General features: G+C 39.1%; 1 protein-coding gene across 4 annotated transcripts in view; it reads right to left on the minus strand.

The window, feature by feature from the left end:
• Positions 1-12,499: 12,499 nt before the first annotated feature.
• TMEM200A (transmembrane protein 200A) overlaps positions 12,500-25,543 on the minus strand; it is a 69,713-nt gene continuing 56,669 nt past the window's right edge. For 3 of the 4 annotated variants that reach the window (XM_027602517.2, XM_027602518.2, XM_027602519.2), the window contains one exon: positions 12,500-15,545. In XM_027602517.2, the coding sequence (XP_027458318.1) occupies positions 14,054-15,529 (1,476 nt within the window). In that variant the 5' untranslated portion in view covers positions 15,530-15,545 and the 3' untranslated portion in view covers positions 12,500-14,053. The remainder of the gene's footprint in view (positions 15,546-25,543) is intronic. The other variant, XR_003521480.2, reaches the window with a different exon arrangement.

The following is a 25,543-nucleotide window of genomic DNA, read 5'->3' on the forward strand; positions in this document are numbered from 1 at the left end:
TGTGGACCTTATTTGGATCCTAATATGAAGAAACCAGCAGAAGAAAATATGGAATGATTAGGGAAGTTTTAATACCAAGTGAATATTTGATAATATTAAGGAATTAACATCATTTTTTTTGCCGTGATAGTGGTATTGTAATTAAATTAAGATGAAAGAAGACTCCTTTAGGGATAAATGCTGAAACATTTACAGATGAAATGGGATGTCTGGGATCTGCTCCAAAATAACTCAATGGGAAGTGATGGTAGAGGTGAAACCTTCACCTTTTTTTTTTAAATCTCTCAGCAACAAGAGATTTTGTTCTTTAGTGTAATGATATTAGAAAGGAGCTTCCATTGTTAAAATTCGTGGCTTTCTAAAAGCAAAATGAATGTGAGAGATGGGCTTCCACTAGTGATGTCTGCAGTGTTTAAGACAAGAAGATTTGCTCCAGTATTTTGGGGTTATCCCTGCATGCGTATAAACAGATTTAATTTAAAAGTCCTGGGATCCCTCTTATTTATCCCTTTTATTTCCTTCTTCAAAAGTCTTTCATCCTCAAGGATGGTGCCTGAGGTTTTATTCCTAAATTGCTCTATATCCAAATATTGGCTCAGAGGGTTCTAGTTGCATCTGTTCATTCTTGAATAACTGAGTCCTGACTCTAGATCAGTGATTCTGAAAGTATGTTGCTGGGACCTCCAGGGGCCCTCAAGACTTGAAACAGGCCTGCAAGGTCAAATTATTTTCCTAATAATAAGGTTACATTTGCTTTTCTCATGCTGATTCTCTTAGGAATGTACAGTGGAGTTTCCCAGACACTACATGATATATGAAAACATCATTGCCCTGAAAGCTAATGGGATGTGTGTTTTCATTTTTTAAAGTTCTCGGTTTTTTTTTCCAATACAATACAATACAATAAATACATATATATATATATATATATATATATATATATATATATATATATAACACAAAAACAAAATCTCTTTGGAGTCTTCAATAAATTTTAAGAGCATAAAGGGTTCCTGAGCCCCAAAGTTTGGGAACCCTTACTTTAGATTGTTATCAAGTCTGTCTTGAGTAAAACTGTCATGCAAGGCATTGATGGGGTTCAGGACACACACCCCCAAAATATGGCACTTTGGCATATTGAATATTTTAAACTGAAGCAGTCTGAGAAAGCACCAGAAGCAGGAAGGTCACTCTGATCTCCCCTCCACACTTGCTTTTCTTCCCTGAAAGAAAAGAGGAAGACATTCTTGTCACCGGAGAAGGAGAGTTAGGGCTAAAAAGCTGTATAAACAAATCTTGTTATTTTTTCACCATTTACTACCCTTAGTTCAAACCCCTTTGTCTCATCAGTTTTTAGCAAACTTATTGTTTCTTTGTCTAAAAAGTATAAAAGTTTCTTGCTCTGGCCACTTCGTCAGGTCTTTATTCTCTTATGAAGGCTTCCATGTACATGTAAAATTTTAATAAAATTTGTATTCTTTTCTCCTGTTAATCTCCCTTTCTCAGTTTCATTTTCAGACCCAACCAGGACTGTAAGAGAGTCAAGGAAAACTTTTTCCTCCTCTGCAGTATAGTAGAAGCATATACATTTTTGGAGAATTAAGACTTTATCAAGCTTTCAGAACAAACTGTTTTACTCCTACTTGCTAATAAATGTCTATATTGTCACAGAACATGGAAGAGACTTGTCTTCATTATGACCCAGTAGCAAGTTAAGAGATCAGCTACACCTGTCTGTAACTATTGGCGAGTATTATAATCAACCAAAAAGAACTTAACGGTGATTTGTGCCCTTATCGGCTTAGGGCAATTTGACCAGTAATGAAAGCCACAAAGCATATGCTCAGGAGACTTAGAGTAGATGGTTGGGAAGTTGGAGAAAGAATAAGGCTAAGGGATGAGCAGATGAAATGGAAGCCAAATTCAGGTAGAGAAGAGAATAGAAGGAGTTGGGGGAGCGGCCCATAGGGAGGGAATGTAGAGGTTCTAGGTGGAGAGGTTCTAAGTCCTAGAAAAAGCATGTGATATGGGTCGTAGGCTCCTCCATTCCCAGCAGTTCCTGTAATAGTTCCCTGGCAGCTAGCCAACTCTGGTTTTCCAAAAGCCTGCAGAGGTAGAATTTCTCCCTGCCCTACCTGCTTGCCAAGACTTTAGGATGATTTATTGGAGAACATAGATGTTTGCTCCACAGAGAAAAAAGGCTAAACATCAAAGTGTAATCAATCAATCAACTGACAAGCATGAATGATCATTTTAGATCTTCACCTCTTGGGAGCTCAGGGGATGGAGGAAGTTGCTCCCAAAGAGCCATGCAGAGAGATAGGAATAGGTAGAGATAGTAGTGAAGCCTGAATTGTCAATAGATGTATATTGAAAATGTCCTAGGGTCTCCTCTGGCCTGGGTCCCGTACACCTCTTCACCTGGGTGCTTTTACAAGTGTAGCTAAGAATATAGGCCAATCTGTTTCTCAGGGTTTGAGAAGACTTTGAGCCTAGGGGAGTATTTTTTTCTTCTTTTTTAAATAATAATTTTAGTTCTCAGAAGATCTGTCACTGAGAAAGTGAGAAGCTTAGAATATGCACAAATCCACTCAATGATAGGTGAAATGACTTAGTAATTTTTGAGTGTCTAGATCATCTGAGAAAGTCTTTTCAAAACTGTTTGTCCTTGGTCTTTCTGATTCAGCTTCTTCATTCTCAGTCCACAGGCTCCACCTCCTCTTCCCTCCTACTGTCAGCAGGGGTTCAGTGCAGCTAGGGCCGGCCAGAGTCAGGAAGTTGACCTGGGCCAGTGCGGATGGTTAGTGCCAAGAGCAAGGTGCAAGCTAACAACAATAGCACAGTGTTTATGTCCATGCTATGAAGGAGGACTTCGCTGTTTGAATTTTGCAAGCTCCTTGAAGGACAAACAATGTCTAAGCTGGTTTGTTTTCATGGCACTTCACATAATGCCTGGTACACAATGGGCTTTCAAAAAGTGATGGTCACGTTGGCCATCTAAGTGTGGGACCTTGGGGGACATTTCATTTTCTAAATGATGCAGTTCCATTTTGTTGGGATGTGGATTTTTTTTAATAGTGACCCCACATTATTTCCATAACTGGTAATATCATTTAAATAATTCTAAACATATGAATAATAGTTGAAGAAAGTCCTGAAAGCAAAAGAGAAATAATAGCTTGGGGTGTCAAAGCAAAAGGAAAAACCTAGACATGGTTGAGAGACTAAAGAGACTGGGGACAGCTAATGACAGGAAGAGCAAGAGAGGAAGATGTGAAAGACATAGTTTGGTACAAGCCAGCATCCATTGTCCAAAAGAGGCAAGATGCAGGTGTAGGTTCAAGCTATGCTTTGGGGAACTGAGGGAGGGAGAGAGTATGAGAAAAGGGTGAACCATCAACATCTCTCTGGGTAGTTCTTTTATGCTTAGGGAGTCTCAACACTACCCTAGGACCTAGCTCCGTGGCCTGACTTTTTAAGTTCCTGCTAATTTCCAATTTATCTTCTGTTCCTCTCTAGTTCAGACTCAATACTCTAGGCAGGCCATGTGTCCTGCAGGCTTTACTTCTCCCTGATTCCGGGTTTTAACCTGAGCTGCAATTTCTCTCCAAAAGACTGTCCTTGAAATATTTCCTTGATTCATACAAATCCTTCAAAATCTAGTTCAAGTTGTTTCACTTCAGAGAGCATTACTTACTTTTTGATATTCTTCAGTGTGTCAAGGATGATGCAGGTCTCCTTGAGGTTTCTCAGTGCCACAAACAGAAGTCACATGGGTGTGCATGAGACACTTAAGAGTCTTTTAAAGAATCTATTTCTTTACCTCAAATAATGGCAGGATTTTTTTCTTACTTAACTTGGAAGAGTGAATGCATCTTAAATTTCTATTTTCCCACTCTCCTGGTATCTGCTGTTAGCACATAGGTATAAAATTTCATTAAGAGCAAGTTTCTATTTCAGGTTTACATCTAGGATATGAAAGTAATTTGCATGCTCAGGTACTGTTGGGATTCCTGGGAGACATGAGCATGGGGGAAGATGTGCTATACCAATCACAAGACCTTGGTAATGAACCATACCCTGTAACTCTAAAGAAACGCTAACTGAAAATGATCATTTTGACTTACAAATTCATGCAATTGAAATATTATGTACACCTGGGTAATTGTTTCATTGATGAAATGAATTTCAAATAGGGCTTGGGCCTTAAAGAGTAAAAGCAAATATATGGGACAAAAAGATAATACAAAGTTAATGTTTCAAAAAGGCCGCTGACGAACTCTCCAAGTACTGAATTCCTTTTGCAGTTCAGTTTGTTTTCTATGCTTTTAAAAAGATATACACAGCTTTTGAAATTACTTTCTTATTCTTTCCAGGACCAGATGACCAAGAGTACCACTGGATTAATTCTTCCTTTACCTTCCTGCAGTTGGTTTATAAACCAGTCCATGCATTCCACTTTTATAACCAGCCACATATGTTCCCCTTTCTTATCATAGAGATTTTTGTAAATTGACCCATAAATATAGGACAATGAAATACAGTCTCTATTTTTCACCATGAACTGAAGAGTAAATTCTACCAATATCCATTAGGAGACCAATATGTACCAACGTTGTGCAAGACTCTGAGGCACCTTGATGAGTAGAGTCTGAAGTCTAGAATAGAAATATTGAGAAGAGAGTCTACGATGAATATATTAAAATCAATTCCTAAATTTCCTGGACTTTCCAGTATACAATTTATTCAATGACATACCAAATTGGCAATAATCTCCATTCTGACCAAAAGTCAACTCTTGGTTGACTGTGGCAACAAAAGCAAGACATCAGAAATAACACATATAAAGTATACCTAGAAATACCCAACATCACACCTTCTCAGATATTCTCCCTTTCCTTCCATTGTGAGCCCATGGCAGTGTTACCATTATGCTTCAGATGGTCAATACTCAATTTTATCTCTTCTTGAGCCGGAGAACAGAGCCATAAAATTGCGGCAACAAAGTAAATAATGCAACATATAAACAAAAAGAATTGAAAGAGAAGAGCTTGAAGGAGCCACAGATGAAATACTACACATTTAAATATTGGATAGCAGGTTATACGTTTAGGACTAGACTTTTTTGGTATAAGTTTATAAACCTACAATAATTTGCATCAGAATTTCTTAATGTACATCATTACCAGAACTCTAGCATAAGAAAAGAATGGCTTCTATTAAATTTACTTTGTAAATTGCTAAATATCTTGCAAATCAATATAAAACACAATGCAGCATTCACACACCAGAGTGTATTTCACTTAGATTACTTTGTAAGAGAGTTTTTTCCCCTCTGAGTTGGTAATGAGCATACTGCACTGTAAGAGATTATTAACTATAACCTATATTAAATATGATCCAGATTCTAAATGTCTTCATATTTTTGCTCGTCTGTATTTTATTTAAGGTCCTGAAACAGTAATAGACTATAATAACAAACATAAAATGCAAGAACCTTTGAAAGATATTTCCTTAACTCTTCAATTAACTGGCTGGAAAGTTCATTTGACTTCTCAGGTTATTAACATTGTAAATGGTAACACATTTGGAATTGGAAGTGCTTTAGAGAAAAAAAAAATATACCTAATGAACACAGAAAATATATGAGTGTAGAAAAAAAGTGATTTCATTTTTTAAAATAATAATCTCTGAATAGCTTTGAGCTATTGATGACTCATTAGTTGACAACCTCAAATTAGTGATTAATTCACTAACCCTTAGGGTGAATGACAGAAATAAGCTGGGAAATAAACACAGATAATATCTATTAAAATGTATTTTTAGAACAACTAAGAATATTTTCTCACTGCTTCCATGTTTAAAAATTATAAGTTTGGTATTATTCCAAAATAAAGTGTAAATGGAATGCCATTTGTTATGCATGGGTTTTCAATAAGCATTAAGAACATATGGTATTGTCTCCTCTCCCTCAAACCCCACACTTCTTCCTTCCTTCCTCTTGGTCTTCCTGCCTTCCTTCTTGTACATGTGGTTTATTGAATATGGATGCAAATGACTCATTTTAGTTCCATAAATCTTGTTCAAAGACAATATAATGGCTCAGGCAGGCATAATGGCGTAATTTTCATGGCAGAGCTTCATAGTTAATATATTAAAATGCAGAAAATCAATGTGTAAGATAAATACTAAAAATTCCCATTCCAAACTCTGTGCCTTATCTAACGTCCGCCCCAAGTATATCACCCCCTGTGCGCCCCGCACATACCTCTAAGATGTGATGAAAGTCTCAACACTATATCTCCTGCCTGAAATTTTAGATACTTTTCTCTTTGCGAGTCCTAATCAACTCAAAATCTATTCATCAGAATTTGAACATGTTTTTTAAAAAAAACCTTAAAAAAAAAACTTGGCTTGATTTTAATTGATGTAGATCTCGGGAATCAACAGTCTCGGATTCAAGTCCTAGTTTTGCCACTAACCTGTGGTCCCACTGGGTGTCAGCTCTAATGTCTTATTGCTTCTAAATTCCAGGCTTTTATGGTTCCATAGCAAGCATTCAATCTCTGTGCCACAAATATCATGGCATTATGAGCTAGATTATAAACAATTGCACTGCAAACAAAATCTCTAAATTTAGTTTGCAGAGTACACATGCTCCTGGAGACACAATCCATACTATTTGGTGATGAGAAGGAACTAGGAAATCATTAGAAATCTCAAAGTATTAAGGTGGTGAATTAAAGGGAGGAATGAAAATAAATTTCTCAGTAATTTCTGCAATAAAATAACTACTGAACCAACCAGTAGTAAAGGGAAGCAATAAGAACAGAATACTCAAAGTTTAAGATTATAGTGAAGACCAACTTGATGTGTGACAATGACAAGATCCTATGTGTAGAGATTCCTGTATCCTCTTTATTACTTACTTTCTCTTTTCTTACAGTCAGCAAAAGAAGAAATATACATGTAAATCAGTTTACCAGAGATGTGTTTCCAGAATAGGAACTAACCTGCCGACATTTAAAGATTGAGGGACCTTAGGAAACAAACGGAGGGTTGCTGGAGTGGTGGGGGGTGGGAGGGATGGGGTGGCTGGGTGATGGACATGGGGGAGGGTATGTGCTATGGTGTGTGCTGTGAATTGTGTAGGACCATTGAATCACAGACCTGTACCTCTGAAACAAATCATACATTATATGTTAAGAAAAAAAAAAGAAGATAGTAGGCACTTCAATGAAGTTGGTCTTTCCCCCCTTATGCCATCATCCTGAAAGAAGCAGCATATAGAAAGAAACCAACTGAATTACTTCAGTTTGAATTCAGATCACAAAGGACTTAAATCATTAAATGGGGATCTAATCCAACATTACGGTTTTTATTATATTGATATAAGGCCTGAGATGGGATTATATATGGCACGTGGGAAGGGTAACAGGGCAATTCTTTGGAATTAAGAGGCAGGATAATCTATGTATGGCACTGCTACTTGGAGAATAGTGTTTAAGATCTTTGAACAATCTGAATACCACAGGGGTTGGATGTATATCATTGGGCAGGCCAAGACTTTCATATTTAAAACACTATAGGTAAAGTTTTGGTAAATTGATGGATTTTTAAAAAATTTATTTTACCTCTTTTAGTCATTCATGGTATGTTTCCATAAATTAAAAAGGGCTAAATTGGAACTGCTAAAGCAAGTAACTAAAAATTTATCTTTAGTAAACTGTTCATTGCTAGTACAATATCCATTTTGATACAAAGCCGGGCTAAAAGTTTCCTTTTTACTGATATTACCACTGTTTCTTCTAAAATTACATAAACAGAAACACTAATTTGACTCTGAAAACTTCTACAATTGATAGCTGCTTTGAAGCCAAGAGTTTAAGATACACTCTTGTCCAAATATGGGAATATATATATTTTGAAGTTTGTACCTCTTAATACCCTCCACCTATTTTGCCCATCCCTCCGTCGCCTCCCCTCTGGCAACCACCAATCTGTTCTCTTTATTTATGAGTCTGTTTCTAGTTTTTTTTGCTTTTGCTTGTTTGTTCAATGGTTTTGTTTTTTAGATTCTACATATAAATGAAATCATATATTATTTGCCTTTTTCTAACTTATTTCACCCAGAATAATACTTTCTAGGTCCATCCATGTTGTCACAAATGACAGATTTCATTCTCTTTTATAGCCAAGTAATATTCCATTGTGTATATATACCACATCTTCTTTATCCATTCATCTATTGATGGACACCTCAGTTGCTTCCATATCTTGGCTCTTGTGAATAGTGCTGCAATAAACATAGGGGTGCATACATCTTTTTGAATTAGTGTTTTCATTTCCCTCAGGTAAACACCCAGAAGTGGAATTACTAGATTGTACAGAACTTTCATGTTTAGCTTTTTGAAGAACTTCTGTACTGTTTTCCACAGTGGCTGCATCAACTTACATTCCTACCAACAGCGTACAAGAGTTCTTTTTTTCTCCACATCCTCACCAACATTTGTTATTTTTTGTCTTTTTGATACTAGTCAATCTGACAGGTGAAAGGTGCTATCTCGTTGTGGTTTTGCTTCACAATTCCCTGATAACTAGTCATGTTGAGCATTTTTTCATGTGTCTGTTGGCCGTTTGTTTTTTATTATCTATTAAAGTCAGTATTTCCTGCTTCGTAGAAGCTGTACCTCTTTTGTCTAAATTATTATACTTACATTATCAATGTTAAAGTAAATTTAACGTTGACCATACATCAACTTTGGGCCACCTGCCATCACCTGGGATAGATGCCTTTTACCCTGCTTATTAGTCTGCTGACAACTGGCTCCCTTCTCTGAAAAAGCTCGTTTGGTTTTGGGGAATGTATTAGTTCCCTATGGCTGCTGTAACAAAATACACGGATTTAGTGGGTTAACATAACATATACTTATTCACTTACAGTTCTGGAGGTCAGAAGTCCAAAGTCAGTTTCACTAGGTTAAAGTCAAGGAGTCAGCAGGACTGGTTCCTGCAGAGGCTCTGAGAGAAGAATCCATTTCCCTGCTTTTTCCAGTGTCTAGAGCTTTGTTCCTTCCATTTCTTGGCTTCTGGCTCCTCCCTCCATCTTCAAAGCCAGGATCTTAGCATCTTCTGTTTTCTCTCTGGTTTGATCACATCATCTCCTCTGTAGTCAACTCTTTCTTAGCCTCCTTCTCGTGAGTACTCTTGTGATCACAATGGAGCCATCTGAATAATACAGGATAATCTCCCCCATCTCAACATCTTACATTTAGTTAGAGTTACAAGTGATTTTTTGCCAAATAAGGTAACATTCACAGGTTATGGGGAATGGCACATGAACATTTTTACGAGGCCTTTATTCATCCTGCCAGTGGGGTATATCTGGGGGTGGGATGTGGTAAGGTGAAGAAGGTGGGAAAGCTCTCAGGTGACACTTTCAAATAGTAAAAGAAATGCTGAATGCTCACTGTGTGCCCAGCTAGGAACCATCGTGGACCCTCTATGAGCATCAACTGATTTTATCTGTACTAGCCAGGGAGTGGAACTGGTACTCAGATGGTATTCACTGGTGGTCTTGCCTCAACAGTGGCAGAAGCCAGAAAGTGGCAGTGCCAAGTGCAAATCCTAGTACTCTGGCTCCAAAATCCACGAGTCTAAACCCTCTGCTCTACTGTGGTTCCTTCTCCTCATTATTTGAGAAGTAAACTGCTGCAGAGATAGTGACAGGCAGTGGGTCTTCATCCCAGGGCATCAAGAATCCCGAGCCTTTAGAGTTTGGGCTTTATTGTTGATATTCATACTCATTGCACTTCACAGTTGAGGAATCTAAGGCTTGAAATTAAGAAATAAATTTAAATTGAATTAAGTGAAATTGAGATTTTTATTTACTGAAAGCTACAGAGCTGTGGTAGTAAAGCCATTGGGGGCATCCTGTGTTTTTCTTACCTGCTCTAGGCTAAGAACATTCACTTAGCTCTCCCACTTCTCAAAGGCACACCTCGTGGTATAGGCAGGCTTGTGTTCCCCTCCAAATTCATATGTTGAAGTCCTAACCTCCTGTACTTCAGAATGTCATCATATTTGTAGATAGGTAGGATCTTGAAAAAGGTGATAAAGGTGAAATGAGGCCCTAATCCAATAGGACTGCTGTGCTCATAAGAAGAGAGACCCAGAGATGTGCATGCCGAAGAAAGGTCACTTGAGAACACAGGGAAAAGATGGCTTCTGTAAGCCAAGAAGACAGGCCTCAGGGGAAACCAAACACCTTGATCTTGGATTTCTATCCTTTAGATCTATGAGAAAATAAATTTCTCTTGTTTAAGTCATCCAGTTTGTGGTATTCTGTTATGGCAACCCCAGCAAACTAATACATCCCAGGTAGACCACAGGCCTTACAAACTCTTTGGACTAGAGGCAAGTAGCCCACAGTTCAGATAGCTGAAGTTTCCCAAAGGAAGAATGGGAGTTCCTAAATAATTTTCAATATTTATAAAAGCTTAAGGGAAATGTACAAAATGCACTCTAACTAAAATTCCAAGTTGCATTGTTTTTGTGCAGAATTGCATCGAATCAACATGGTAACATCCACTGTCTCATATTCATCTGAAGCTTTAATTAGCAACATGAGTATGATTAATTTAAAGTAAAGTTAATCATTTCATAAAGCTGACTTGTTTGGGAAATAAAAACCTCAGACTTTTTGATGAAGAGAAGGATGAGCAGCAATCACTGCTTTGAGCCCCAATTCCTTTATTTGAATCCTCTATGACCCATGCTGTTTAATCCTCTTTAAATTGTTACAGCTTTCTCAGGGATGAACTGAGCAAATTATATGGCTTTAGTCATTTGTCACATCAGGGGTGTTCAGAGTCACTGCTTTCAAACTTGGGAGTATCACTGACATTCGCTAGGTGCTATATACCTGGTTGTATTCCTGAAAGCCAATGAAATTTTAAGTGAAAATGATCCCAAGTGTATTAGGGTTCTCCAGAAAAACTGAACCAATAGGATAGAGACAGATGATGATAGATAGACAGATCGATGATAGATAGATGATAGATAGATAGATAGATAGATGATAGACGGATAGATAGGATAGATGATAGATAGATGATAGATAGATAGATGATAGAGATGATATATAGATAGATAGATAGATGATAGATGATAGATAGATAGATGATATAGATGATAGATAGATAGATGATATAGATGATAGATAGATAGATGATAGATGATATAGATGATAGATAGATAGATGATAGATAGATGATAGATAGATAGATGATAGATAGATGATAGATGATAGATGATATAGATGATAGATGATATAGATGATAGATAGATGATAGATGATAGATGATAGATAGATAGATAGATGATATAGATGATAAATAGATAGATAGATGATATAGATGATAGATAGATAGATAGATGATAGATGATAGATAGATGATATAGATGATAGATAGATTATATAGATGATAGATAGATAGATGATATAGATGATAGATAGATAGATAGATGATATAGATAGATAGATGATAGATGATAGATAGATGATAGATGATAGATAGATGATAGATGATAGATAGATAGATAGATGATAGATAGATAGATGATAGATGATAGATAGATAGATAGATGATAGATGATAGATAGATGATAGATGATAGATAGATAGATAGACAGATGATAGATAGATAGATGATAGATGATAGATAGATGATAGATGATAGATAGATGATAGATAGATGATAGATAGATAGATGATAGATAGATGATAGATAGATGATAGATGATAGATAGATAGATAGATGATAGATGATAGATGATAGATAGATGATAGATAGATGATAGATAGAGAGATTTATTATGAAGCATTGGCTCACATAATTGTGGAGGCCAAGAAATCTCATGATCTGCCATCTGCAAACTAGAGAGGCCCAGGAGAGGTAACAGTGTAGCTCCACTCCCAACTTGAAGGCCTAAGAACAAGGGAAGCCAATGGAATAAACCTCAGTCCAAATCCAAAGGCCCAAGAAGCAGGAGTACCAATGTCTGAGGGCAGGAAGACAGATGTCTCAGCTCAAGCACAAAGAACAGATTGGCCCTTCTTCTGTCTTTTTATTCTATTCAATCCCACAACAGATTAGATGATGTCCATCTGCACTGGTGATCAGTTGATAGATTAAAATGTGAATCTCTTCTGTAAATACCCTTACAAACACACCTAGAAATCTGGGCATCCCTTAGTCCAGTCAAGTTGACACATAAAATTAATCATCACACAAGGAGAACAAATATGAAAATAGCCTAATTAAATAGGTGGATAGACCTAGCTCTTTAACAGAAGCAAAATAAGAAAGCCACAGAACCCAATACATATACTAGAGTATCAGGCGCCTTCAGTAGAATATACCTTGGAAGTTTGAAAAACAGTACTTTAAAGAGAATTGCATATTTTACTTAAAAAATAATAGCACATGTAGGCAGAACACAAATTTCTATTAAGAACGGAAGTTTATTAAATGTTTTATAGTAAAATATTGAGTCCACTCTATTAAAATACACAAGCTTGGTGTTCTAACAAGTAACATTGACTCAATTCAGGGAAGCTCGTGATGCCAACACAGGGGGAACTGTGGGGAGCTACGAACAGAAACATACCTCCTTCTCCTTTTCCACAATAGCTGCAATAATACTGATGCTCAGAAACATTTCGGCACTGGGAAGAACCTGTAAAATTTCCTGAGTATTCCATCAAACATTTCTTACAATTAAATGTTACCTTAATGGAAACCATGAACATTTTCTGATGGAAACACTCATTTTCACATTTGTTATCTTCAATAATTGAGAGCCACAATCCCAAAAATGTATTACACCATAAGAAAGTCTTTGGGGTCTTCAAAAGGCTTTCCAGCACAAGGTAAATTTCAAGGCAATTTGTCAAGGACTTGAGTCCAATTTGTCAATTTTCTTGAGTCACCAAGCTAGTGATAAACAAAGATAAAAAGAAATGTTAAGGTTAGCTGATTATTTTCCAAAGAACAGGATTTAAAAAATCTTGAGGGGAAAGAAGGCTGTGGGAATGAATGGATGCTGGATGATAAAAGAGATGGCTAGGAAAAATACTGAGATTAGTTAGCGTTAACTAACCCATAGTGTATTTTTGTGACTAATCAACGTCTTCTTCATGTATATAATTATTTCAAGAGAGCATTCCCACAAACTAAATTGGCTCATTCCTTTTTCAAGTTAGTTGCAAAGAAATTTTGATTCTGAATATCTAAAGTTATAGCTAATAGCATTTTGATATTTACCCCTATGAATAACTGGCATTCTCAGCCATGGCTCTTGAATACATGGTTTCTTGATAAAATATCACTAAAATAGAACTAATAATAAAAAAAGATATACCTACCCAGAGCTCAGGGTACTAGTCACAAGCAACTTAAATAATTCCTGTCAGTTAGCTCACATAGAACTAAACCAGTTTCACCAATTCACATTACTTAGCACACCCAGAAACTAGATCTTTCTCCTTTTAAATAATTTAACCAATTTTGTAAAAAAAAAAAAAAAAAAAAAGCAGTTGTTCAGAAAATCACACCTTAGATTTGTCCTCATGCTCATTTATAAGTTTATATTGAGTCTTGGGCCTAAATTTGGTACTTCGAGTCTACACTTTGGTACCCTACCTTTTCCTAACTGGACACTTGATTCTATGCAGATGACCATCGGTGAAAGAACTTGAAAGTAAAGAAAGGGAGTTTTAGTAGAGATGGAAGTGTTCTCTGTTCATACTGATAGAAGAGATACTGCTTTCAAAGGAAGGGAGAGTATAAAATCATGTGTGATCATAGAAAGTCCTGCAAGCATAAGTAACCCAAACATACAGCCATCTCCACCACGGAAGTAAGCAACCAGGTCTAACCCACTACAGACTATTTGATTAAAAAGGCTCATAGCCCATACTTTAACATGGAAACACTGGTGAAAATAGTTTTAAAACATACAGCCTTTGAAAATGATACATTTTTGAACATTAAAACCTCGTTTCAGAAGTTCCCCGCTTTAGGTTGTTACTCAAAAACTCATCGTGTTCAAAACTCAAATTGTTGTGAGATCTTGAAATCATGAGAAGCTTCTCCTTATTGGTAAAGTCTTTTCTGATCGCAGCTTGGGGCACAAGCAGCCTCTCCATGGGGTCCTCTTTATTTTCTAGTTTCACGTATCCTTTGCTGTTGCTTCGATCCAACCGAGGCCAACTTGGGTGTTTCCGTTGTTCGGCCTGAACAGTTAGGGTAGAGGGACCCCGGTCTAAGTCTAAGGATTTTGAATGTGACGAGAGCAAATGTAAAGATGTGTTGGATCCAAACTGTCTTCTAGCAGCCCCAGGAGACAAGAGCTGTCCAGCCCCGGGTCCGAGGGCCACAGAGGACTTGTACTGGCTCGACAATGACTCCCCAATGGAATTATTCCTTGGGAACACCATGCTGACTGGCTGGAAGGACTCACCGGCATTGGGCAAAGGGACCATGAGGGAATCCATTGACAAATTCCTTGACCTACTTTTGAGGTTCTCAGCGTCTTCAGTGATGTTATCTATACTGGGCTCATCAATAACACAGTTATTAAGTTTGATCACAGGCAATGTAAAAGCACTGATGGACGATGACACAATTGATTTGGTTTCACATTTCTTAGGGCCACTGGTCTTACCATCTGTCGCCTTCGAAGGAGGTGGATAGAGGCCAAAGACAGAGACGGAGCTGTCCGAAAGCAAAGGTGGCATGAGATGCACCAAACTCTTATTTTCATTTAGCGCAAGCTCATCCTCCTCGACAGAGCTGTCCATCCGAAAACTGCTCCTAAAACTCGAGAAAGAGGCAATGGTATTTGCTGCCAGTCTCGAGGCACAGGAGCTCCCATTCTGCTTTACTTCTGTGTCTCCCATCAAACCAGTATAGATGCCATTCATATGCTTTTGCTCCTTGATCCTCAGTGTGTGGATGTCGATGACTGTGGAATAGATATCCCTCATGTGTATGATCTTGGTTTCTTTGTCACGGTTCTCATGAAGAATGGCATTAGCACAAATGAAAATGAAAATGCCAATCCCCATGGTGAAAGGGCCAAGCATTTTCATTTTATCAGAATGCAGATGTTGCTCAAAGAAACGGACTACCACACCACCTTGGTTCCGAATGACCTGAGTCTCGTTGGTTGACAGTGTCGTCTCAGCATCAATAAAATGTTCTTTTTGGGGCCAATATCCAAGGACTGCCATTGCAATTCCTACAATGGAGATAAGCACTCCTAAAATGAGGAAAAAACCAGATGGGGAATAAAGCCGGATTTTGCCTCGAACCACCACAACATCGGCCTGAGGCCGCCGCCTGACGGGTTTCTTCTCTTGGGCAGTAGGCGATGGGCTGAGGCTGACATGATGCTGCGACCTGGCAGAGTCTTGCCTTTTCAAGGCGGCCAGGCCAGTTATCACTCCACCGGTTGCTATCATAGCTCAGTCTTTTGCTCTGAAAAGAAGGAAAAGAGATGATAATCCAATATGTTCCTGGACACATTCACCAGTTCAACAATTGTTTATATGTTTTTGCTGTTGCTGTTTCATATACTGAAAAGGGGCAGGGGAATATCTTTTTAACTGACATAGCTGAAGTAGAAGTTTTATTTATTGAATAATGTAAAAAATCCTGGAGATTTCCTTTATTGGCTGAATTGATATCTCTAGTATTAATGAAATGTGAACTCAAGGTATATTTTATTTAAATAATTTTTCACTTATATAAAACAGTCCCTGGTCACAAGGCTCTCTCTCACACACACACGCGCGCACGCACACACATGCGCGCCGTCTTAAATTATCTGTGTTATTTTAAAGAAATGGGATAATAGGCCCCAAACCATCAAACCCTAGACTTACGAAGAAAATACATTCCAGCAACTCACGGTTTAAAACCCACTCTTGTGAAAGTCACCAGTGAACTCTTAACTCCCACATTTCATTTCTCCTGCTCCATTCTCAACCTCCCTATTTCTCTGTGTCCATGAACAGTGCTGACCCCTCCTTCTTTGAAAATCTCTCTTCTGCAGTCTTTTATGATCCTAAGTCTGGCTCTTCCCTGACCTCACCGACTACTTCAATTTTGGCTCATCTTCCCTCACCTACATGCAGACCATCTTCCCCTGAGAGAGGCCTATCTTTGGCCATGTTCTCTTTACACCCTCCCTTGGAGTTCACATCCACTCCTACACCTGCCACCATTACCTCCGTGCTAATGAATCCCAAGCCTGTCTTTCAGACTGTAGCCCGAGTTCCCATTTCACATCTCCGCCTCCCCACTGGGGAGCACAGGTACATTCATGCACCGTTAGAAAAGCTGAACCCACTTTCCCCTAGTCCGGCTTGACTTGTCTGACTTCCTTAATGATGTCACTTCTTAGGTTTGACTCTTCATAATTATCTTTAACTCCTCTCTTTCTTCTTCCTCTCATCAGGTTCTAAATCCTAGAAATGTTCACCACCTGATGTCTCTCAATTCGACCCTCCATTCCAATCCTACCCCTCCCAGCCCAGGGCAGCTCGTGGTACCTCTTACTAGACTGTTATAATAACCTCCCAGCTGGCCTTCCAAACTCCAATTTCTCTTCTTCCAGTCAAGCTTTTACGCTGAGGACAGATTAATTATCTGATTAATTATCCTCAAACACAGCTCTGAAATTGCTTAAAGAGTGGAATAATGGATAAAACATTCCCCATTACCTAGCAGAGTTAAAGCTGGGATTTCAGACCCAGGGGATTTAGCTTTATCAGTAACTGCTCCCTTTCATTTACATAAAACTAAAACCTAACAATGTTCCCTGTATTTTATACTGTACTATTTCTGAGACTTTGTTAATAATGTTCCATTCATCTAGATCCCCCTTACCCTCCAGACCGCATTGCACATATTAACAACTGGCTATTCATCAAAGCTCATATCCCACTGCCTTTAGAAAGCTTTCTTTGTCTCACTCAGCAAATCCCACCCGAGCCCTCATTTCTCAGTGCATTTTCGCAAGCATTCTATGGCACTTGCTGCATTATAATGTCTCAGTTCTTTCAATTCTTGTGGTCCAACATCAAGTTCAATTCATATTTTCATTACCAAAAGCACTTGCACATAGCCAGTGTTCAAGAAACATATGCTAAAATGTTCAGTAAGAGAATAATTCTTTTCCTGATTATCTGTTGGATGGCCATCACATTCCTATACTAACTTGCCCAGTTAAAAATATGAACCAACAAAATTAATACCAAGACAAAAAGCAACACGTTGTGAGTTGGTAAAATATTTGTCATTATTGTAAGAATAGTTCTCAAGCTGCCAGATCTGGCTGGTACAAAACAGAGGATATTTTAGGACTCACAAGGTCTCTGGCAAATATTTGAGAGGGTTTCTTCATGGCATCAAATCTCATCTTGTGAAACTGAGCTCTCCTTTTGAATTGCTATTTATGATTTCTGAATTGTGTTTAAATAACCAGGGTTGTGGATGGTATCTACACTTTAAGCTAGCTGAACAAGCTGGTGAGTAAATCCAGCCTTCATTGGAATTATAACCAGGATAAAAATAGTTTAATGCTGAAAGAACAAGCTATACTGTAACCCATAGCATAAGTCTATGAAATTTATCAAAGCAGACATACTGCAGTTCAGAATTTCTCCCCAACCTTGGCGACCATGGAGCTTAGTGTCAACCTATGTTTTCTTGACCTCAAAACAGTTTCAAATGTTTGAATAAAATAATTTGATTAGATAGAAGCCATCTAACTCAGTTACTTCCCTGTGGCAGGGGGAGGATTTAGTCTGCGATCCTTCTGAACAGAACGAAAACAAGGCAAAGGCTTTCATCTGCTTTGAAAGACACCACTGTGAACTACCCTTCCGTACAGAGTCCACGTCCACCTCCGTTTGTTAAAACATTTCTGCTCGCATTACCATTCCCCATTCCTGAGGCTGGCAGAGGAGAGGGGGCTGGGAGAGAGAACTGTATCTGAGAAAGATGGATAAGGATAAGAAGGCAGAGAAGAACGACAGCGAGTAGGCTTTGTGAGTAAGCAAGCAGGTTAGACTGGACAGGAAGGAAAAGCAAGGGCAGTCTAAGTGCAAACACTTACAGCAAATGGAAGGAGAAAAGAGTCTGGGCAGAGTTTAGGAATCAAGAAGAGGGTAGGGGGAAATGAAAGGATGCCATGGCTTCTTCAACCAGGCTGCCCTGGCCAGGCCCAGACAGGGGAACCATGACTCCCGAGGGTCAGCAAGCTCAGGGTGGGTGCCAATACCCTTCTTTGGTAAGCTACTGTTATGACTGGGCCCCAAGGGACCCAGAGGGGAAAGCAAAGGTGCTTAAACGCAGTCACTGCTTCAAAGAACTTGAACCCCAGTGTAGGAGCTGGTTTATCTCCCTAAAACAGAATTAATACCCCTAGAATGAAAGTTTCTATTATGGCAGAGCTTTACAGCAGCTTCCCGCAGCTGAAAGCTTTCTAACTTGCATCACAGTGAAAAGTCGAAGGAATAGTTATTTCAGGTAAGGTCAAGAGAAAGCAAGGCTGGAGCACAGAGCCCTGGTCTGCCTCTAGCACCCGGCTCAGCACTGAGGGAGGAAACCAGGTAAGGCTCGAGAGGAAAGGGAAGGCCAGGTCTTGGAAGGTAGCAAGGGTCACTCCCAAGTGCCTGAATATTCCATTCACGTGCGCCGGGGTTGGAGTAAGACACAAATACTGGTGTGTTATTATAATCTTAGGGAAATTAATCTCAACTTATAGAGCGAAGCAGTAATGAGGGACTGACCCTGGGAACAACATAAAGATGCTAATGGCAGTTTTGCAATAAGCCCGTGGCACTGTAAACGTGGAGAGAGTACATGCACAGGCCTCTGCACCCCCAAACCGCAATGTCCACTTGGTTTGCGGTGTTCAGTCTATGCGAAAGTGGTTTAAATCTTTTTTTTTTTTTTTTTTTAATTTATGCTGCAAAGCCACATCCCCTCCATCCTACACTTTTATGACTGTGTGTGCTCTCTACCATACCAGGGCAGGGCTGGGACTTATTTCCTTAAAGATCCAAGTGAAGAATTTTACTAACTGAATTTCATTCTGTTAACTTGGGCACAGAGTTTGTGTTTCCCAATCTCTCTGGATCCAAAGCTTTACCTAAACTTTTGGAACTTGAAGGAAGCCCTGTGGTATTCCAGTAGAGACCTTCTCCTAAGAGGCTGTTAGTTTGTGTAGATATTCTCTCATATAATTGGTAAACACCAACATCTGGTATTGCAGTTATAGCAGAAGACTCAAATAGGTTTTCTGGCCTCAAGAATATAATGATCAGCAGCTACCTTTTTGAGGAGGCCATTTGACTAGTTATAAATAAACGTAACTAGAGGGTCAGCCACGCTCACTTTCCATATTCTCCAAAAAGGTACCATGATTTTGTCAGAAGTCAAATTAAAAAACAGGTATGAATATAATCATCTGTTAACAACCAAAAAAAAAAAAAATTAGTTTGGGTTAACTTTTAGCTACATATTCATCAGCCTAGTTTCCATTCCCAGGGCTTGTAAGTCAGCCACAACGTTGCCTGCCACAGCTAACAAGATGACCAGCTTATGATTTACACATGCACCTTCCTCCTCACTGGGCAGACCAGCTTCCTGCTGGGCTGTCTCTGGGCCTTCACCATCTTACCCATTCATCGTAGATCTCAGAAGTCATCAGTAGGGATTCAGTCTCAGTTGCTACCTTTCTCCCTGGAGATGTAGACTCCTGCACTCACTCACGCACCCCGTTCTTATCTACTCGCCTACCTGGGGCTCATCTTCCCTCTGGACCATGCTTATTCTACCCCCTTAGCCAAAAGCTCTTTCTCCTTGACTGAGGAGATCTCTGCTTTGCATATCATATGTTAAACCCACACCATCACGTCTCTGTGTCAGGCTTACCCTCTCCTACTCTTGCTCTGCTAATCATTTTAAAAACTTTATTGTTGTTGTCCTTCACCCAAGTCACAAGCTTAAGCATATTGTGGAACTGGCTCTTCAGGGCATTCTTCCACACTTAGGATTCACATCCTCACAGAAGCTTATTCCTGTACTCTCATGTCCTCTTCTGACCACACCGACCTACTGTTCCGACCACAGTGTGAGCCTCCCACACGTCAGATGTGGTTCCAGATGCATCCGCACACTTCCATCTGAGATAATAAGTAAGTATACTTGCAGAGTTGAGAGACGTCAGAAGTCTTTGAACCAGACATTCCTTTTAACCAACTAAGGGCCAGGAATGCTGTCTAAGATCCAACAATGAAGTAGCACAAAGAATAGGACTAGAATTCAAGTTTTCAGACCCCCGGGCCAGTGTTCATTCTTTAGCTTAAATATTCTTCTTCCTATTGTTTTACATGCTATCCCAATGCCTCACAGAATGCCGGGAATGTGATAAATGCTCAGCAAGTTTCTCTGTTGACTACAAATTGACTTGAGGAATGCCCATCTATGACTGAAATGTGCTAGAGACCAGGGACACTGAGTTAATAACATCTAGTCTTTGATTTCAAGGAATATGGAGTCCAGTCGAAGAGCAGTAAAGTACATATTTCAAATGAAATGAACTAATGGCTATGATGATGGACTTATCCTGGAGAATGCTCTTCTACACTATCTGGAGGAAGCAGGGGGAGGCTTCCAGGAAGTGGCAGGAGTGGAGACTTGGTTTATCAGTAGGAGTTCGCCGTGCAAACAGATTCGAATTCATTTGTGTTCTTCACTGTTTCACAATGGTCCTCACACCAGGTTTTTTTTTCTTCATCTTCTCAGCTAAAGGATGCTTATTGTCCTAAATATATTTGATATTGTCTTACTTCTATGTTTGAATTTTTATTCGTATCTCAAGGTTTAAAAATTCACCAGAATATGAGGCTATCTGCCAAAAGGAAGTGAAAATTAATCTATCCCTTCAGGACCAAACAAAAACATTATATAAAAACCCCATGTGGTATCCACAAATGTAACAGATGGAAATATTTTCTGTTCAAGCTAGAATAGTTTTAGGACTTTCTTCCCAGTAGAGACATTTTAAACTTTCAGACTGGGATTTTTATTCTATATCCTTACCAGAGTTGGAAGAGAAAATTTCTATGGGTGACTAATATTTCAATCATATTAAAGTTTAAAAATAAGAATAGAGTAGAAATCATTTTTTAATGTGTAGCAAAATGGTTTTGCACATGGACACTGGAATCACAGAAACCTGATAGCCAGGCAATGTTGGACAAGTTTTGTTTTTTGTTTTTGTTTTTTTTTTAAGATCTATTCATTGGGCGCCTGGGTGGCTCAGGTGGTTAAGCGTCTGCCTTCAGCTCAGGTCATGATCCCAGGGTCCTGGGATCAAACCCCACATTGGGCTCCCTGCTCAGCAGGGAGTCTGCTTCTCCCTCTGCCCCTCCCCCCAGCTCACGTGCTCTCTCTCTCTTTCTCAAAAATAAATAAATAAAATCTTATTTATTTATCTTAGAGAAAGAGAGAGAGAGTGTGTGTGTGAGTGCTCAAGCAGGGGTAAGGGCAGAGGGAAAGGGAGAGAATCTCTAGCAGACTACGCACTGAGCCCAGAGCCCGATGCAGGGCTTGATCTCATGACCCTGAGATCATGTCCTGAGCTGAAATGAAGAGTCAGATGCTTAATCGACAGAGCCACCCAGGCACCCCTTAGACAAGTTGTTTTAAATTCTTATCTCAGTTCCTCTATCTGTAAAATGGCAAAAACCTTCTTTAATGCATAGTATATAGTGTACTGGAGGCGGAAGACCAGGCAGGAAAGGCTTGAATTCCTCCACACCACTTAATAGCCACAATTGAGCAATTGACTCAACTTCCTGGAGCCTCAGTGTCCTCATCTGTAAAATGGGGATAGTAACAATACCTGTAAGGTTGTAGGAGAGCAAAGGAAATAATAATGAACGTGAAGCACAACTCAGTAGCTGGGAACTAAGGTCTACATTAGTGACGTTAGCTGTGTCTATTGTAAGGTCATGTTAAGGATAAAATGAAGCAATATCTATGAAATGTTTACTATAGTGTTGATTGTAGTAAATTCTCAATAAACAATAGCTATTTTTATTAACTCTTCATTGCTTAGTACCATTAACTTTTTCATTGATCTGCTAAGCAAACCAAAATATATTTCAATACACTAAGTGAAATAATTAATGATGGCTCACTGTACATGGAGAGGAAATTATGATTGCAAGTTTGTACTGGGACTTAGAGTCAAAACTATCTGAATGGAGACTGTGTATTTTAGTGGCCGAAGCATTAATAATTTGGTAGTTATGAAGAGAAGAGCTGCATTTATATAAGAGAGAGGCAGATGGGGGAATATATAAAGCATGCTTTTCTTTTTAATTGTATTTCTTCAGATTTGGAGACCTGTCTTGAGACAAAAAAATAAAAGCAATAATAAAAATGAGGTAGGAAAACCCAAACCAGTTCATCTGATGTTTTTACTTATCTTAATGATGCAGCTGAACCAAACACATGAGTATCTGATCAATCCCGCAAGCACCTTTCTGCTTCCATTGGTACCCTTGGGCATAGAACAGACTGAAAATGAAGAGGAATATGGGGTTTGGGGATACGGGGACTAGAGAATTTGCCATAAGGGTGATATAAAGGGAAAACTGCAAAATGTTAATTTTGTGACAAGGGGTTTACGCTATGATTTTGTGTACACCGTGAAGACCTTTGCTGGTCTGCCTTGGAGAGAAGGGTATCTTAATCTGTATAATTCCACAGCTGCATGAGTGCTGGAACCAAAGGGAGATACAGAATTTTTTATAATTAGCAGAATGAGACTCAAGTCCTTAAATATAAAATACCACTTTATGGTCGAGTACATCCTACGCATGCAGAAAATGCTAGAACCCAGAAAGCGCTTGGAAATCTATACATGTTCTTTGTTACCGAAGCCAGCCTGACAAAGTGTAAAACATGGGCCCAAACCAATTACAGACTGTGTAACAGTGACATGGAACTGGTCTCCCAGGACTAAAAGCCACGAAGCTCAGGAACACAAAAGTCTTCAGGAAACCAAGTAACAGATCCATAATGAGCTGTTAGACAAAGCCCTGCTGAGACCCAGTGGGAGACATTTTCCACGGGAACAGAAGAAATTTAGAAGCCTATTTCCCCCAAAGTGGAAATATGCTTCCTGCCTTGTACCCCAATTCTTCAAACCTGGACAAGCCCTTACAAGCACTTACTCACACTCCCTGTTCACAGCGCATCCAGGCAGGAAGTCGGCTTGAAATAGACACACAGAAGCTATTGCTAAATAAGTCACAGATTTACTAAAATGCAGGAAATTAGCGGAGATATTCCTGGATAAAGAGCTGAAACACTTAAAACCCCAGGATGGACTTTGTTACACGGATTTCTCTTCTGCAGAAGAACGTCTATGGTAACTTTGCTTAGAGCTACGGTGACAGTGGTTTGGAGACAACACTGGTAAGGGAGACTCCAGTATATTAATAACCTTTCTAGGGACTTTAAATGCCTAGAAAGTCCCAAACACACTGTTGACATTTCTATAGGACAAAGGGGGGAAAGGGCTGAAGCTTGGTAGTAAGTTTCAATTCTACTTGCTCTACTTTCTGGAAAATGTCTTCTGTAAGTCCACCAGCTCTGTATGTAACGCAGCTGGGCCAATACCGGTAAGGATGCCAAACATCTTCCTTTCTTCTCCACTGCAAATGAGGAACCATTTCTCACCAGAGGGAAACACCATCAAAATTAGCCATCAGCTGTGCCATCTTTTAATCCATAGTAACATACTGTACATGAAGTTTCTTATAAAGTTTTCCAAACCACGGTAGCTCAAGGCTGCCATGAAGCATTTGTAAAACCCGAGGAACACATTACGAAATAATTCGAACCTCATCATTTCCACTATAGAATTTCATTCTCCCCCTAAGTGCAACCGGAGCAGGATCGCCCTTCAGGCAAGGGAGAACGAGGTAGGAGAGGCGGCCTCATGAGAGAGGGCAAGACCGAACTCCTCACCGGTCACAAAAAGAATGAATCTCTTCAGCTCGGTAATACAAAAGTCTTTTAGCACTAAGGAACATATTCTTTAGAGAAACTCCAGTAAAGGAGACAGCGGGCGTGCACGTGACTATTTCTATTTCCGTTTTCTTCATCTTTTCTCCTACTTGTACAGGTTAGTGGCAGCAAGGTGAATCGAAGAAAACAGATTTTTTAGACTTCCAATTTAAAAACAGTATTTGTTAGTCAGTTTGTCCTTCTCCCTTCCTTTCCCCTCCTCTCCCCTCCCCTCCTCTCCCCTCCCCTCCTCTCCCCTCCCCTCCTCTTTATGTGGAAGCTACTTGTGCTCAAGGTATCCAGCAATAGAAAGTGAAGATAAGTACCTACACCTCTGGTTTCCCTCGTTTCCCCATCCTAGAGGTCAGCAGAGTGTCGGATTTCTTGTAGCTCTTTAAGAAGTGGGAAGAATGTTTTCTCATTTTGTTTCTTAGAATTGATTTATGCGAACTCTTTACATATTGAAGAAACCAGCTTTCTGGTAGTGATATGCCTGGCAAACACATTTAATTTATATTTTTGGTTCTTTTTTATTGTATCCTTTACCAAACAGAAAATTTTAATTATAAGTGGTCAGCCTTATCGGTATGTTGATTGATGGCTTCAGAGAACCATTAGAAAGGTCTTCTTCAATGGAAGTTTATGTTAAAAATTCTCCCATGTCGGGGCGCCTGGGTGGCATGGTCGGTTGTATCATCCAACTCTTGATTTTAGCTCAGGTTGTGATCTTGGGGCCGTGGGTTGGGCCCTGCAGTGGGCTTCCTGCTCAATGCAGAGTCTGCTTAGGAGTCTCACTCCCTCTGCCCCTCCCCCTGTACACTTGTGTGCATGTGTGTGCACGTGCGCTCTCTCTCTCAGATAAATAAATAAATCTTTAAAAAAAATTCTCCCATGTTTTCTTCCAGTAATTTTATGTTCTAATTCTGTTACATTTTAATTTTCTCACATATCTGGATTTCTCTGTGTGTGTAAGAATACAGGTAGGGATCTGACTTGTTTACAGGAAATAAATCTCTCCTCCCTTGCTTCAAAATGCTACTTTCATTGCATATTAATTTCTTATAGTTGTACTATGTACCAAATCTCATATGCATTTTGGTCAATATTAAGGTTGACCCTTCTGTTCCATTAATCTATTAATTTGCCTGAACCAAACTGATTTGATGACTATTTACATTATAATACATATTTGGATACCTGGTAAGATTAGTTTATTCTCATTCTCCTGTGTCAAAAGTTTCTTGTCTATTCTTACACATTTTATGTTGCGAGTGAACTTCAGAATTTGACTTTTACAAATCTGGCATTTTTATTGAGATCCCACTAGATCTCTAGATAAACACAGGGAGAATTGACACTGTTATGCCACAGCAGCATTT

This window comes from Zalophus californianus, chromosome 7 (assembly GCF_009762305.2).
Source record: "Zalophus californianus isolate mZalCal1 chromosome 7, mZalCal1.pri.v2, whole genome shotgun sequence".
Classification (NCBI taxonomy): Eukaryota; Metazoa; Chordata; class Mammalia; order Carnivora; family Otariidae; genus Zalophus; species Zalophus californianus.